Here is a 17,533-nt window from a genome sequence, read left to right on the forward strand (position 1 = left end):
AGTACAGGTCTGCACTATGGAGGGGGGGCGGAGTTTACAGCTCCTCCTCCAGTTTAAAGAGACAGTACCCAAAAACGGCTCGTTCTCAAGACTCTCCTCAGAACAGGGGTAGATGAGGGTCTGTAAAGCAACAATAATGAGGAAATCAGACCAAAGAACTGCAGTTCCACTGTATTTAGACCCCAACTGAAGGATTTAGATGTAAAAAGGAATAACTTAAAAGCATGTTATGTCTCCTTTAAGTCATTCAAGTCCAATGAATAGCTTGAAATGGTACAAAGTTAAGTGGTGAACTGCCAGAGGTTAAAAAAGGTAAGGTTACTCAAAACTGAAACATAATGTATATTTCAGAATTATACAAAATGACCGTTTTCAGGGAACACAGCTGCTCTGCAGCAATGGAGGTTGATCAAGCCTTGAAAGCTGGTGCTACTAATTCCCACAGGTGTTCCAACTTTTCTGGATTACTTACAACCCCATATTTATATATATATATATATATATATATATATATATATATATATATATATATACATACATACATACACACACACATATATATATATATACATACATACACATACATATTAACACAAACATATACACACACACACACACACACACACACACCAACAGGACTCTGAGAGCCTTCATTGCAAACTATGGGGCTGTGGAAAACCACCTTTGAGTCCTCATCAAATGTGGCATATACCAAGGAGACACCCTGTCCCCACTGCTGTTCTGCATAGGCTTGAACCCCCTTGGCCAAATACTCAATAAGACAGGCTATAGATACCAACTCAAGAATGGAACCACAATCTGCCACCTCCTCCACATGGATGACATAAAGCTGTACGTCAAGAGCGAGAGAGACCGACTCACTGATCTACACCACCAGGATCTACAGCACTGATATCGGAATGTCAATCAGACTTGAGAAGTGTGGTCGAATGGCGAAAAAGAAAGTGAAGGGGGCTTCACTCCCAGAAGGAACAACAGCAGACAAGCAAATGGCAACCTTGATGAAGCCGCAAAGGAAAGAAGCCACAGCCAAATACCTACAAGGAATGAGGCAAGTCCTAAGACGTCAGCTCAATGGCAAGAACAACATCTGGGCAATTGACAGCTACGCCCTGCCAGTAATCAGATATCCAGCTGGAACAACAAGCTGGTCAAAGGAAGAAAAACACACCACAGATGTTAAAGACACAGAAGTTCCTAACCATGCACGGAGGGTTCCATCCCAAATCTAGCACCATGAGACCGTACGCTAGCTTTAAGGAAGGAGGCTGAGGACTAGTGAGTGTGAGAGCCACTGTCCAGGATGAAACATCTAAGATCCATAAGTACATCAAGGACAAGGCCCCAACAGATGATGTGTTCAGTGAATGCCTCAGACAATGGCGAACAGAGGAGGAGACGCTGGAAATACCATATTGGGATGTCCCACGGATGGATAAATGAAATGCCACAACCAAGTGGCTGGCATAGTGTACAGAAATATCAGTGCAGAATTATTGGAAGCCCCAAGGTCAAAGTTTGAAAGGCAATAAAATATACACAATACCAAAACATAGGATAAATATAAAGGAAGGTTGTGTATCAATATATGAAGTCAAAATGTGGAATAAATGAAGTACCGAAATCAAGAATACCAAAACAATATATACCTTTAATAAACATATAAAAAATGAAACGTTTAGCTTATATGATGCTATGAGATGGACATGTTTATGAAGTAGAGAGAATGAAGGGGAAAACACACATTGTATGTTCTACTTTGTTTCTTTTTAGCTATTATTTTTTGGTGTGTTTTGTTTTGCATTGATTGTTTTCTCCTTTCATTAATATAAGAAGAAAAAAAAATTTTGTGTGCATATTTGTTTTCTCTCCATTTCTTGCCATAGTTAAAATAGTAAACCAGGTCAGACATTTTTTAACTATAATAACTTTGTTGCCATTTGTATTCATTTTGGTTAACAGGAACAGATAACATAAGTTGTGCTTCTTTCTGTTCCTTTTTCATTTTTTGTTTTTGCAAACCTGTTTTGTGTTTTGTTTTTATTTGTGAATAAATGAAAATAAACTTAAAAAAAAATTTTAAATAAAAAGTGGGTAACACCCCCTAAGGTGGTTGAGAACAAGAGAGCCAAGCTTCTGTGGGACTTCCAGATCCACACCGACAAAATGGTGATGGCAAACTACCGGGACATTGTGGTGGTGGACAAACAACAGAGGACAGTCGTGTTTGATGAGGCAATACCAAGTGAGGCAACATCAGGAAAAAGGAACATAAGAAACTAGAGAAGTACCAGGGCCTCAAAGAAGAACTTGAGAAAGTCATCGGGGCACTCGGACCAGTAACCCCCAAACTGGAGGAGTGGTTACAGCAGATCCCAGGAAAAACATCAAACATCTCAGTCCAGAAAAATGCAGTTCTAGGAACAGCTGAGATCCTGCAGAACCCTCAAGCTCCCAGACCTCTGGTAGAGGACCCGAGCTTGGCAGGATGAGACCACCCACAGAGGGTCAGATCAGATGGGAATTTATTTCACACACACACACACGCACACACACACGCACACACACGCACGCACGCACACGCACACACATGGGAATTTATTTTACACACATACACACACACACACACACACACACACGACAATGTAGGAAAAGGGGCAAGATGAGATGGATGGAGGGTGACAGGCTGCCACATCAGCACAGACAGCAGGAAGTGAAACATGTCAGGAGAGAAGGAGAAAATGCAGAAGTCAGAAGAAATTGGGCACTTCCATTAGAATAAAAAAAATATATATAAAAAAAATTTCATTAACATGACTATCCATAAACGTATATAGTAGGCTCAGTACAGTAGAATCTATAATAGTAGTATTCAGTAACAAATTATACCAATACTTAAATACTCAGGAATTCAGTTTTCAAGAAACTCATTTTCTTTAAAAAAAAAAATTATTTTTCCATTTATGGAATTCAGCCTTGGTGACCAATTTAAAAAAATTGCTTTATAAATTAAAAACAAGCAGGAACCTTCTGCATCTAAAATCAGAAAGAAATCCAAGCATTTTTTTAAATATTAAAAATACTTTTAGCACCCCCTAGAGTCCGTTTGACCTAAAAATGAAGCGTATCTCCTGGCTGTGCGTTCTTGTTTTTAACACCTTAATCTAACAGCTGAAATGTCTCCTCAGCCTTTGTACACAAGCGATTCATCACTAAATCAAACAAATCAGCCGAGTTCACTATCTAAAATATGTAGGAATCGTGTGCTGGAAGCAGATGGTGGCTAGCCACTTTACCACTGCCTAACAGAGCTCCTGGTAAATAATGATCCCGAGAGGAGGAATTATGTGATCACAGGGAAAAGCTGTGGTGTGTCAGCAAGCCCAAAAGTGGATTCAGGGTATTGGGTGATAACGGGCAAGTTACTCTACAAGCTACGAGCAGCTAGCAGACAGGACCGCAGCCGGGAACCCCGGCTGGCAGCGCTCTTCAACGGCAGCCGGAGTCCATGTGGCGCTGTGAGGATTTAATGGTGTGTGAGGATATAAGGACCTCGGATAGAAAGCATCAATGACTGAGCGTTTTCAAGGTAAGAAGAACTTATGTGGGTCTTAGGGCGAGTGCATCATCAATGATGAAATGGGATGGGATCACTACAGACGTTCATTAACCATGTAAAGGGTAAAGGGCATAAAAAAGCTGCATATTTTCCCTTTAAAGGTAGGAGGAAGTAACTACGCCAAGTCAGGATTGTTCACTGACCTTCAGTGATGGAGCATTTCACAGACAAGGACAGAAACACCCTCACGCTACGAGTCTGCACCACAAACACACCGTGCTGTGCATTTCATTTACCAATTAAATCAATTACCAGTCCCTCATCTGACTGATCTGAGCTAATTAGCACAACTATCCATGACGCTAATAGTCATTGAGGGAAGCTTGAAACATCTTGCCAAATTCTCACACTCCAAGGACAGAAACGACAGCGAATTTGATGTTGTGCAGATCTGAATAAAGGAACAGCTGCCGCTCTGCACCGCCGGGACACTTCACTGTATTACCTTGTTATTTACGCCCCCAGCAACTGCTGAGACAGTCAAAGAAGAGGGTGTTTTATTCTTTTATGAAACATGTTTTGCTTTTCCAGCTGATATTAATACAAATTTCTGAGCATCAAAGAAAGTTCCTGTTGGTTTTTGATTAAACAAATAGAGACGGTAGTCAGCGTCTGATCAGAATAATCCCAGCTTTTCTGAAGAGAGTCACCGTTGCAGCCAGATTGGAGACAGGAGGATTTTACGAGGAAAGGGAGAGACGTGAGGTATTCATTTTCACTGTTTCCATTTTCAATTCTCCAGAGCCATATGGGGTGGCGTCAAGCTGGCAAAAGAACAAATAACAATTTGACGCCAGAGACCAAAGCTCTCAGCAATGAGAGGGAGAAAATAAGTCCAACGCACAAAGGAGGAAAATAAAAAATAAGAGCCAGTTTGAGTCATTTCCAGGGCTGAACATGATGTGATTAGGTGCTGGCAACAGGACGAGATGAAGCTCGACAGTGATGGTGAGGATACCTTCAATGACATGACACAAGCCAATCAATCTGATGACTTGTTTTACCTGAAGCCCTTCAGGTGAGCTGCTCGCAAATGATTAGACCGCAGCTATGGAACATTTTCCTCTCAAATTAAAAGAGCAGAAAGCGTCCGTCATCTGATCTAATTTAACTGCTCAGGTGAGAAAATCTGATGAGCTTAAAAACAGAAATATCAGATTCAGTTGCATGAAAGCTAGTCAAAAATAAAAAAGGATGTGAGATGGTGGGTTCGGTGCACTCGGGTCACTCTACTGCAGTGCAGATGAACAACAGCAAAGAGGAGAGAGGTCTGTCAGGACCCCTGCATCTCCCACCCAGCTGGAGCGCTAGCCAATAATCAAAGTCTCTGCCGTGAGTCACAGCGTGTGTTTGGGAGTTGTGAGCACAGATGCAAAAGAAAGTGAATGTAAAGAAAATGAGGAGAGAACTGAAAAAAAGACAAACCAAAGGAGGAGATGAGGAAGGGAGAGAGCCAAGATTTGAATCCATGCAGCAGATGGAAGGGACTTAATGGGGTGTGTTCACAGGTTTTTGTGTGTGTGACAGTTAACTTTTTAATATGCTAGAAAACTCTTTGAGGCCAACATCCCAGAATGCCGCTGGGCACCGAGACCCCTCCTGTTTCCCTGCATGGTGACAGTAAGCTGCTGACGGGGCTCAGGCCAGTGGCCGGATTCACCGGCGGCACTCGGGCTTTAAATATCAAAAAGCCAGATTTGACACTTGGCACTAATGCATCCACAGAGATCAGCTGCTGTGTGTTTATGTATTTAACGTGAGGAAAAACAACCGTCGCATTTAGGTTGGTCAGCAGAAACCGCAACTAAAGCATAATGAAGAAGTCGGCCTGAATTTTAATATTTAGGTCATAATCCCTGGGAGGCTGGAAGTGCATTTCTGTGATAAAATCATGTTACCCACTGGATTAAACATCAAAACACACGAAAGAGCACAAAAACTGTCACACATCACATGATTCCATCTAAGAAATTAAAACGGGAGAACTTGTTGATTCTTGTTTTAATTTAATGCATCCTGCTAGTGGATTAGCATAATCTGGCTAATTTATCCACCCAACAACACACTGTGCATGCTAATAAAAGCCTGTGCTTAAGACACTGGCTGCTTCAAGACTCCAGATCTAAGCAGCACCAATGTGAGTTACTGACTCGCCTGTGGTAAAGGTTAAAGCTGCTTCTTCACGTTTTTGAAGTGGGGGAACAGAAATTGTGTTTTTAATGGGCTCATGATGGAAAATCTTACAAGGGTGATACGAGTCCAAAGACCGGCTATTTTGAATGCAGCGTGCACGTTCAAAAGATGGATTGAGGAGGAAGAGGTGCTCATTTGTGAAGGTCGACCCGACTGAAAGCAACAATCCATTTGGGAATGAGGTGAATGCACAATTCCTCACGACAATCCTGCCTTCCCATTCTGCTGGATTTCATGGTGGCCCTTACACACACGCACACACACACACACACACACACACACACACACACACCAAGTGAGGCTGTCACATTTCACACTTCTAGCCGTTTCCATGGAAACGGCACAAAGACATCTGTCGGTAGATGTTGCACCTAACTTTCCTGTTCCGCGTCCAAACTCAGGAACGGTGCTTTGGCGCTCCAGCGGACAGAGTTCCAGAATAAACACTGGAGATGGCGGAGATGAAAGGTAAACCTCATCCTGGTGTTTGTTCTCACCTGATGGATGATCTCAGACACCGGCAGTTGGTCCACGTACGAGTACGTCTTCTCCTGCACCTCTTCGCTCATGGGGCTGCAAGACAACGTGGAAAACTCTCGTCAGCATTTACTCAAGAGATACGGCTGCTGAGCAGAACTGGAACAGAAACCTCAGGAGGAGTTGCAGGGGAAAGAAGTTTGTGTGTAATCTAATACTATGGTAAATGGTCTGTATTTGATATAACGCCTTCTAGAGTCCTGGAACCCCCCAAGGCGCTTTACAACACAATCAGTCATTCACCCATTCACACACACATTCATACACTGGTGGGAATGAGCTACAATGTAGCCACAGCTGCCCTGGGGCGCACTGACAGAGGCGAGGCTGCCGAGCACTGGCGCCACCGGTCCCTCCGACCACCACCAGCAGGCAACGTGGGTTAAGTGTCTTGCCCAAGGACACAACAACAGCGACAGACTGAGCGGGGCTCGAACCTGCAACCTTCCGATTGCAAGGTGAGCACTTAACTCCTGTGCCACCGTCGCCCCTATGTATCAATACGAAAACATCACAATTAATCCATCACATCTGGAGCCAACATGGAAAAAAACTATGGCGTTTAAAGCGTGCCACAACCCGTGCACGCGCATTGGGTCCACAGCGCGCGTGTGAACGGGACTCGCGAGCGAAAATATACATGGCGAGAGGTCATTTGTGCACTGAGAGGGAGCAAACTGTGTCTGTGAGCGCACAAGGATGTGCACAAGTGACAAACCTGCGAACGCGCGTTGCCAACGAGCACACGGCAGAGGAAAACGTGCGCGCGCTGCAGCCTCTCTGCGCGCTCTGTTTCTAATTCCGCTCGCTCGGCTGTGAGGGCTTTTGGCACTCTGGAGGCGTGGCCTGTGGCAGATCTTCCCTGTCCTCTGATTGGTTAGTTTACCCCGCACTTTACTCTCTACCTATCTATATAAAAAAAAATCTGAGATTCAGCAGTTGCTGTCATAGCTCAGCTGCGAGAGCGGGTGACTCTCACTCTGGAGGATCCAGGTTTGAGTCCGGCCAAGGAACATAGAGTTGATGTCATTATTCTTTCCTAATTCCTGTGATATTATTTTACAGTTGTGACCGTTCAACTGTCATTAAACGTCCGAATGTTTGCTGGGCAGTGTTTTAAAAAGTGCACATAAGCTAGATGGTTTTTACCAGGTAAAAATAGACTTGTGGGTGTAGGTATGTTCAACTTTAAAAAGTTCTTGCCTCATTAATGTATTGTTTATTTTTTTCAGCATTTAATTGACAAATTATCCTTTCAAATAATTAATTGATGAGTTACATAATTGTCCATTTAGAATTGTTGAATGGACTGAGTCAAGTTTGGTGCACTTTATATATTTCAAAACATGTTTTTTTTAATTATGCATATAAATAATTTTAATGTTAATTTATTGAAATATTTCTATTTTTTCATTACCTCACCCTTGTTTTGACAAAAACAAGACCTTGCTGGATAATATCATGGAGAAACTATTTGTTCACAGTACATGGCTCAGTGAGGATCTGTATACCAAAGGAGATACTCAGAAATCTGTCTGCAGATTGTTACAACCCAGACTGGAAGTGGTGGGCTGTAATAAGAAAGGAGACCAAACAGAGGAGTGGGGGGTTCAACAACTGATTTATTTAACCAAAGTAAGGATTTACTAAAGCAAGTTAGTGAAATAAATCAAGTAAATAAATCAGTTGTTGAACCCCCCACTCCTCTGTTTGGTCTCCTTTCTTATTACAGCCCACCACTTCCAGTCTGGGTTGTAACAATCTGCAGACAGATTTCTGAGTATCTCCTCTGGTATACAGATCCTCACTGAGCTATGTACTGTGAACAAATAGTTTCTCCGTGATATTATCCAGCAAGGTCTTGTTTTTGTCAAAACAAGGGTGAGGTAATGAAAAAATAGAAATATTTCAAAAAATTAACATTAAAATTATTTATATGCATAATTAAAATAAAAAAAACATGTTTTGAAATATATAAAGTGCACCAAACTTGACTCAGTCCATTCAACAATTCTAAATGGACAATTATGTAACTCATCAATTAATTATTTGAAAGGATAATTTGTCAATTAAATGCTGAAAAAAATAAACAATACATTAATGAGGCAAGAACTTTTTAAAGTTGAACATACCTACACCCACAAGTCTATTTTTACCTGGTTAAAACCATCTAGCTTATGTGCACTTTTTAAAACACTGCCCAGCAAACATTCGGACGTTTAATGACAGTTGAACGGTCACAACTGTAAAATAATATCACAGGAATTAGGAAAGAATAATATGACATCAACTCTATGTTCCTTGGCCGGACTCGAACCTGGATCCTCCAGAGTGAGAGTCACCCACTCTCCCAGCTGAGCTATGACAGCAACTGCTGAATCTCAGATTTTTTTTATATAGATAGGTAGAGAGTAAAGTGCGGGGTGAACTAACCAATCAGAGAACAGGGAAGATCTGCCACAGGCCACGCCTCCAGAGTGCCAAAAGCCCTCACAGCCGAGCGAGCGGAATTAGAAACCGAGCGCGCAGAGGCTGCCGAGCGCGCAGAGAGGCTGCCGCGCGCGCACGTTTTCCTCTGCCGTGTGCTCGTTGGCAACGCGCGCACGCAGGTTTGTCACTTGTGCACATCCTTGTGCGCTCACAGACACAGTTTGCTCCCTCTCAGTGCACAAATGACCTCTCGCCATGTATATTTTCGCTCGCGAGTCCCATTCACGCGCGCGCTGCCATGTATATTTTCGCTCGCGAGTCCCGTTCACACGCGCGCTGTGGACCCAATGCGCGTGCACGGGTTGTGGCACGGGTCTGACGCGATAAAAAACTCACAAAAGAGATTTGTTGTGTTCTGCGTCACAAAACAAAATCTGTTCAGCTCATTTTCTTTTTTCTTTAGAGGTGTTGGGAGGACCTCCAAACCCTCCTGAACCGGCCACAAAACTAAAATAAATAATATAACAAACAAATCCTACAGCAGCTTCAGAGCCAACGTTAATACTTGAACAGAGTTCGACTAAAGTGTGGCTTTGCTTGAAGCTAAGAGGGTTGGAAAAATTCCAGCAGAAAATCAATGAAGAAAATGTAGCATCAGACTTGCTCAGAACGGACATTTTTAAATTAACTCAGATTCAAAAATGAGAGGGCAAGCCTACAGCCAGGAACCGTGCATCCCTTTATTCTGCAAGCTGAATTAAAGTGAATAATAATGAATTAATTATTCACTCCTGCTGTGTAACAGCACAAGTCCTTCACCTTCAACTTGGTTTTACTTAAGAAGGTCACAGGGAGCCAAATCTGGTGATTATGGTGGGCGATAAGTGACAATTATAAAGTAGAACTTCCCAGTTAAAACTGCACTAACGCAAGTGAAATTTCTACTTTTATTCATTATGAATATTCATCATTCATATCCATTATTATCTGGTTAGATTGATATTTTAAATATGTGATTAAAAAGAAAAGGCCGTAGGAAACAAGCAACAAAACACATTAAACATGATCAACATGTTAAAAGCGGGGAGACGACATTCTGCTGCAGACAAAAACACTAAATCCACATAAGAAAACACTCCTCTTGCTGAACACACACACAAATAACACGTGTGACCCATTTTTCCATGGTGAGCAGGAACAAACAGGCTTAACGATGAAACCAACTGAAAAAGTCAGGAAGGATTTGAGCAACAGACTAAGAAGGTTGTTGCTCTTCATCGGATTTGTAACCATAACAAAACCAAGCTGGTTCTCTGACTTATTAAGAAATCACCTCAGCAGTAAGTATATTTAATTACTGGAGGCTAATTTCATCTGTCTGGACGTTTTAGCCTTCATATTTATTCCTGCCCCTACTTCCTTACATAGGAACCCTTTTGCTGATGGCCTTAATGAACCAAACTCTATTGGAATGTTTACTTTGTGAAGCACCTTGAGACGAATCTCGTCGTGATTTGGCACCATATAAATAAACTCTATTGAAATGAATGAGATCTTGGTTAAAAATATTCGTCTGAAAGGTGATGGGTGAGACATATTTTGCCTTTAGTTATCCGTTTCTCTCCTGAGCAGCAAATCTCTGAATAAAGTTTTAGAGTGGAAAAGAAAAGCATGGCTTCAACCAAAGAACTCTTGAATAATGAATGTGTTTTTTTTTTTTAGTTTCAAAGCCTTTGGTTTTCATTTTTCCTCAGCAGCTGAAACAGAGTCGTACACAGCTGTACCGGCTAAATGTCACAGTCGAGTGGAGGTTCAAGTGAGCGGCTGTCTGTCTTAGAAGGTTCAAGCCAGCCTGCTCCTGACAAATGGGGCCAAATAGTCCTGTGAGCCACAACGAATCTCCTTCAACCACTAGCAGAGAGCACACACAAGTTATCTTTCTGTTTCTTTTCTCACTCTTAAGTCCCCATCGCTCAACACTCTTCGCTCAGGGTTGTGCTCTCCTGCCCTTTTCTTTTACTCACTCAGCTCGTCTGTATGGTGGAGCAGCTGCTTCTCTGACAGTCAGAGAAATCAGGACGAGTTAGCGAGCAGAGAGACGACGTCCCACTGAGCCCTCGATGAGCTCCGAGCGCTTTCTGCCGTTTAGAAACATGTCACTAAAAGCTCTGACGCTTCGCAGCTGCTTTATCCATCCCTCCTTTTTGAACTTAGCACAAGAGATGAGCTCCAATTCAATGCAAACTACTTTCCTCTTTATTCTCCATGAAGAGCTTTCTGGAGAGGACTTTTCAATCCACTTAAATGATCCTAATGGATGTAGCTGCCCCTGATTCCCCACTTCCAGCTATGATACCACTGCCGTCTCCAGCTGCCCTGTTTAGGTCAAACAAATTTCCTTTCAACATCTGCCGAGCTAAAAGCCCGAGCAGCTCCTGCAGACCCGACGTGGCGCTGCGGGTCAGAAATGACATTAAGCTCATACTTTATAACTCAATGGAGTATGAATTTAGCTTTAATTCGATAATTATTCCGGGAACCATGTCACCCACAGGAGATCCAACAGTCAACAACCTCCTATGGCTAGAAGTGAGTGTCGTAACAGTGTTAAGTCCATGTCCATTTAAACGTCCTCTCCATTAAGAGCTATTCAGATAATGGAAGCCCAAGCTGCAGGACAAAAGAAGTGGAAACACACTCCACACCGAGTTGGAGTCCAGCGTTTCCACCCATCTCCTCTGGTTGGCTGAGCGAGCTGACAAAAGCAGACCAGAGCAATATATTTAATAACAGCTTGTTTAATAGGATCTATGTGATCTCGTCTCTGCGGGGAGTCCGGCAGCACTCTTCAACCTATTTTCAGGTCTTATGAAACACTATTATTTAACTGTAGAAACGGTCACAGATCCCAAACGCCCTGATGAACGATCACTTAGTGATTACACACAGATTATTATGAGCCGCCATACTCCTTATAGCTCATTAATACACTTATTTTATAATAAAAATTAAGATAAAGACTTTTTTACTGCTTGGGCTATACCCAATAACTTGATTAAAGCTGGAAAAACAAAAATAAAGTGATTACTTTGAATTGAAACAAAGTTTCTGTAAACAAGCACAAAAAGAGCTGATGAATTAGCATCGATGAAGCTGACTGGCTATCGAACCAGGGAGCTTTTGGAGAGCCTCCATCTAACTGATTATCAGAGGCTGGGTCACTGAGAACAGGTCCAGGAGGAAAACTGGCATCCCTGTTCTGTCCAGCTCTTCCTGGGGGATCCCAAGGTGTTTGATCAATCAATCAATCGAACTTTTATTTGTATAGCGCTTTCCGTCATCCTCAAGGGGGACCCAAAGCGCTGAACACAGCACAAATAAAACATAGAAAACAAGACATCAGTAAAAAGCGAGCAATAAAAGAAAACTATTAAAAACAGATAAAACCAGTCACCGAACAGATTAGGTGTACGCCAGACGGTAAAAGCAGGCAGTGATGGAGACAGTTTAAAGAGCAAGTCACCCCCACATCAACTTTTTTTTTTACAGACAAACTATATTAATGAGTGTCTAATCATGCTGTAGACATGTGAAGTCACTAATTTTGCACTTTAGGGCATCTTAGTTCAAATTTCAATATTCTACCTAAAACTGTCAGTGTTGCGCCGCCGTCAGGTAAAAACTCTGCATTACATTTGAATTTAAATCTGCCATCACTATTGGCTAAGAGGTGCACCATGATGTTACTATGAGCCTGTTTGTGTGTATTTGTTAGCAGCTCCGTCCTCTCGGTCTGCCAGCCAACAGCATTTATTGCATTTTTCAAACATGAAGTGGGAGTGGAGTAAGTTTCTTGTAGGGGGTGACTTGCTCTTTAATGTTAGGGGTAACTTGTTCCAGAGGGACGGGGCTAGAGCAGAAAATGCCCTATCCCGCATGTCCAAGACCCGGAGCGAGGGACGGTAAGCAGGAACTGATTCAAAGAGCACAATGACCTTGAGGGTACATGCCTTTTTAACAGATCCCCAAGGTATGGAGGGGGGCACTGTCCTGAAAGGTCTGAAGGACAAACAAAAGGAGTTTATACTGTTCCCGATATGAGACCGGACGCCAACGGAGCATTGCCAGCACAGGAATACTATGGTCCCATTTCTTGGACCCCGTCAGAAAGCTGGCTGCACTGTTCTGCACCAGTTGCAGACGTGTAAGAGCAGTTGGACCCAACCCAGCGTACAGAGAGTTACAGTAATCCAGCCTTGATATCACAAAGGCATGGAGCACTCGCTCCAAGTGGGTCCTTGACAGCAATGGCTTGATTTTGGCTAAGCAACGAAAATGAAAAAGTAGGGCTGCTCAATTAATCGAATTTTAATCCCAATTACGATTTGACTTTTGAACGATTATTAAAAACAAAACAAGCCGATTATTTGCTCCTCCCTCTTGCGCTGCTCCAAGTTGCAAATAAAGCACTCCTCCCACAGTGTTGCCAACTTAGTGACTTTGTTGCAATTTCCAACAGCTTTTCAGACCCCCGTCTTGACTTTTCAAATTTTAAAAGTACTCAGTGATAAACTCAGAAACATTTCTGATAACCCTTAGCTACTTTCTGGATAACTGTCGTCGGCATTTCCTGCACGTTAGCAAAACACTCCACCTGCGCTCCAGACCAGTCCTTCAGGACATTAGGAAAGGGAATGATGTAGTGATATTGGTCGCAAAAGAAACGGCTCTCAGAGCCAGCTCCTTCTTGAATTAGCCACAGTGAGTGACACACACTGTACCTGCAGGCTCCTGAGCCGCTAAAAACGGCTAAATGTGTGTGTGCGGTGCGCTAAACGCACAGCTTGCCCTTGCCTGCTGTGACACCGGGTGGGGGGTTGCAGCACACCTCCGATCGCTGCGGCTGGGACAATTATTACATTAACTGATGGGACCTGTAAATAAATTGTTTATAAAAAAAAGGTAGAAATGGATAGAAATAAGTTCCTGCTGATAAATGATGTCTCTGAGGACACGTTGCAAGTGTACACTCCCCTACAGCACTGCTTGACAGGACTAAATAAATATTATGCAAAATTCTGTGAACGTAACTAAAACATATGTTTAGATGTTTTTTATTTGTTTTAAATGCCACAGTATGATTCTTGCTGCCAGTATTTGCAAGATACTGGATGGATGTTTGGGGCCGTACTGGTCAGGCTTAAATGAGTTAAACCTCAGCTCTTTGGGTCATAAATGATGAGCTATTATATTGGACTTTGTGTACTAGGACTCAGGAGTTGTTTTAGTGATCATCTTGTTTCTTTCTTTTTCTAATTTACTTTTGCCCTGATTGTACCCTGAGCAATTTTATGACTGAATAATGAAACAAACTACTAAAATTAACAATAATTTAAAAAATTGTCTTAAATAATTGAGATCGCAATTTCAGTCCCAATAATTGTGATTATCATTTCTGCCATAATCGAACAGCCCTAGAAAGAGTGTGCCACTGATTTAAATATGGACGTCAAATTTTAATCCAGTCAAGCCTAACCACAAGGTTATTGACAACTGGTTTCTGACAAGGTGAGAGAATGTCCAGGTCGAACATAGCGCCCAGGTCTGACCTTCATGTTCCCAAACAGCGAGGGGATCTCCCAGTGAAAGGTGCCTGGACAACCTCCAGAGAGAGGGAACTCAACCCATCTTCCATCTGACTCCTTTTGATGAGGAGGAGCAGCATTTGAGCTCACACAACCCACAGGGAAGCTCTTGTAGCCAGGATCTTCCCATGATCCAGATCTGATGACCACGAGTGAAGCATGGAAACCAGAAGCTTTGCTTTTTGGCTCAGCTTCTCCTTCACCATCAATGGCTTCATCCATTGGTCCATTTTTTACACCATCACTCATGAACTAAATACCCAAACGGTGGCTCTAAACCTGGACGATCACCATGAACATTTAAAACTCCCAGTCCCACTTGTGAGCACAGCAAGCACACCTTTGGATCAGTTCATCTGGGTTCTCATCAGCTGACTGAATCAGGTGCCTCACAGTTGAACTACAGCTCACCCAGAGCTCCTGTCACACAGGTTCAGGCGTGGCGCCGAGCCACGGCTGAGATCTCAGCACCATGCTACAAAATTCACATTTAACTGTTTACTTTGTAAAGAATTACCAATATAAATGATGAATGAGTGGCATTTTTAATTTAAGAAAGTGTAGTTTAAATTAATTCCAACCTCTTAAAATGCTTTAAAACTAGCAGTAAAGAATAGGAAGTAAGGAGCAGCTCAGGCTGGGACACTTCTACTGAGGACTAAAATAAGGAAAATAAATCAAACGTTGGTTACCGTCCAATATTATTTTAGATAATGGGAAATGTGTTTATGAATTCTGCAATAGCAAATGCAAACTTCTGAATTATGAATAAACCTAAAGAAACACCCCGATGAGCTAAATAAGAGAAAGAATGAGCTCAGTTTAAAAAGTCGCTTTAAAAGCATATTTTGATGGAGTACTTCGAAGCAGAGAGGAGCTGCCGGTCCGTTTGGTGTTCGAGAAAACTTTGCTCCAAAAGAATGGAAGGATTGCTGGATTCTTGCATCAGAAGTGGAGATGAAACGTCTCTCTCTATGACTGAACTGGAGCAGTGGAAAGCTCCAAATCAATTCTGGTGTGCTTTCATGATGTGGCAGACCTAATGTGTTGCTCCTAATCAATAAGAAAGTAATAAGGGAGATTGTGCAACGGCTAACCACCCTGAGGCCAAAACAGCTAATGAAGGAAAGTCATGATGAGGTTTGTATCTAATTATTCATTGCCGGTCATATTATGCTCTTTGATTCTTTCCAGTGATTCAGTTAGTCTCAGTTTAATGAAACAACAGTGTAGGTGTGTGAACATGGGGAGAACCTTAAGTCAGAACATTATTTTCAATATATCTTCAACTAAAGACAAACTAAACCTCAGAACTTTTAAACGACTATCATAAACATATTTGTACAGGAATTATTAGTTATTTTGCAGATGAAGCTGTAAGAGTTGTTATAGCGCTCTACAGCCATCTAGTGGCTCGGTCCATTTATCACAGCAATAAGGCATCTAAAGTGGATCAATATGGATGCATTTCACCACAGGAGAGCACCATAGCCAATCAGGTGCAGCCAACTTTGTTCTGCAAAGCTTTAAGAGCTTTTACAGGTTATAAAATGTAGAAAATGCTATCTAAACGACCAGCATAATTGCCTCTGATAATCACGTCATTGGTCACCCTGAAAAATCAGGATTTAAATTACCCCAAAGGCAGCTGTAGAGGACCCCACAGAGCAAACAGACCACTCAACACATCATTAGTGGAGAAATCAATACATGTCCTAAACCAAAATCAAAGCGTCATTATCCGGAAGCCCAAGGTAAAACCAACTTGGCCCAAAGCGCTTCAATTAACGCACAGAGAGGCTGACCTTAATAAAAGGTTTATATCCAGGTTCGCTCGCTTCCAAAAACACTAAAAGTTTGTCTTTTCTGAGCAGATTTTTCACCAAGTTGATGTTATTTGTGTTTTCATTCATTAGTTTATAAATAAATAAAAGATGAGAAACAATAATAAACAGGCAGGAAGCTGATTGACTTACTTACCCGTCCTCTAGCTGTAGGATAGGGTCGGTTAGGTGTATGGCCTCCATGGTGATCTCGACTTTACGGACACTACCGAAAAAATCTGTGATGAGAACACTTCCCGGATCCCTGAGGAACAGGTCGGTCCGATGACCCGGAGTGGAAACGCACTGGCTCTTCGGACAAACTTTAAACTGAAGAGGAGAAAGCGTCAACATTATGTCTGGAATATGTGAATTTATCCATTGATGTATTTCTAGAAGGAGCTGTTAAAACACCAAACACACCTAAAGCTACAAAATAAAAACATTTTGCTAAACAAAAAATATTAACTGCAATAAAAAAAAACATGAAAGCCTTTTCTTTAAAGGGAATTCTCATTTTCAGACTGAATTTTTTAAAAGCTGAAAACGTGACGCTTTTGTTGAGGAAATCAATAATATCGATCCCTAAATCACCAAAATAGCACCAGAACAAAGAGTGCATCTATAGAAACAGAAGACCTGGAACATGTAATTAGAACGCTGAGTAACGATGTGAGGTGTTCTGAGAATAACTTCTGGTGCAGCAGACGAGGAGCGGGCCGCGGGTTCTCTGCAGGAAAGACCGAGATGAAACGGTTGGTGTTGCGGGGAGCGAGCAAAGAGCTGCATGTCCTCGCCATCTCACCACCGTGTGTTGAAGCCGAACAGCTGAGACGCTATTTTACACATTCAGTCTCAAGTGTGCACCAGTCCAGAGAGGCCTGTGTGACTTTCATCTGGCTCTTTCACACCCTGGACCTGAAGTTTAAGGGGACAAATATGGCGTCTTCTTTATGTTTAGGTGCAAACCCCAAACACCTTTAGTGGGTCAAGTCACAAACACACCTCCTGGGTCCCATGTTCACATTTTTATCTCTGAGAATATAAAAAAAATAAGTTTGAGTGGAAAGAAACAAATAAAAACTAAATTTGGAGATTCTTCACTAACTAATGTGTACATTTTTATTAGATATTTGTTTGCTTTACAATGTTTTTTGTACTATATTTGTTAGAGGGAAAGAGACAAAAACAGTGATTTTAAAGCTAAAAACTAACTAACATCTTTCCATCACACTATTTTCAGCACATTTGCATCCAAAAACAAA

General features: G+C 42.0%; 1 protein-coding gene across 1 annotated transcript in view; it reads right to left on the reverse strand.

Moving 5' to 3' along the window:
- Positions 1 to 17,533, reverse strand: part of pigk (phosphatidylinositol glycan anchor biosynthesis, class K) — a 36,024-nt gene that overhangs the window by 14,218 nt on the left and 4,273 nt on the right. The window contains exons 9-10 of the mRNA XM_015956173.2: positions 16,426 to 16,598; positions 6,331 to 6,406 (exon numbers count right to left, since the gene is read on the reverse strand). Coding sequence (XP_015811659.1) covers positions 6,331 to 6,406; positions 16,426 to 16,598 — 249 coding nt within the window. The remainder of the gene's footprint in view (positions 1 to 6,330; positions 6,407 to 16,425; positions 16,599 to 17,533) is intronic.

Source organism: Nothobranchius furzeri, chromosome 11 (genome assembly GCF_043380555.1).
Source record: "Nothobranchius furzeri strain GRZ-AD chromosome 11, NfurGRZ-RIMD1, whole genome shotgun sequence".
Lineage (NCBI taxonomy): Eukaryota > Metazoa > Chordata > Actinopteri > Cyprinodontiformes > Nothobranchiidae > Nothobranchius > Nothobranchius furzeri.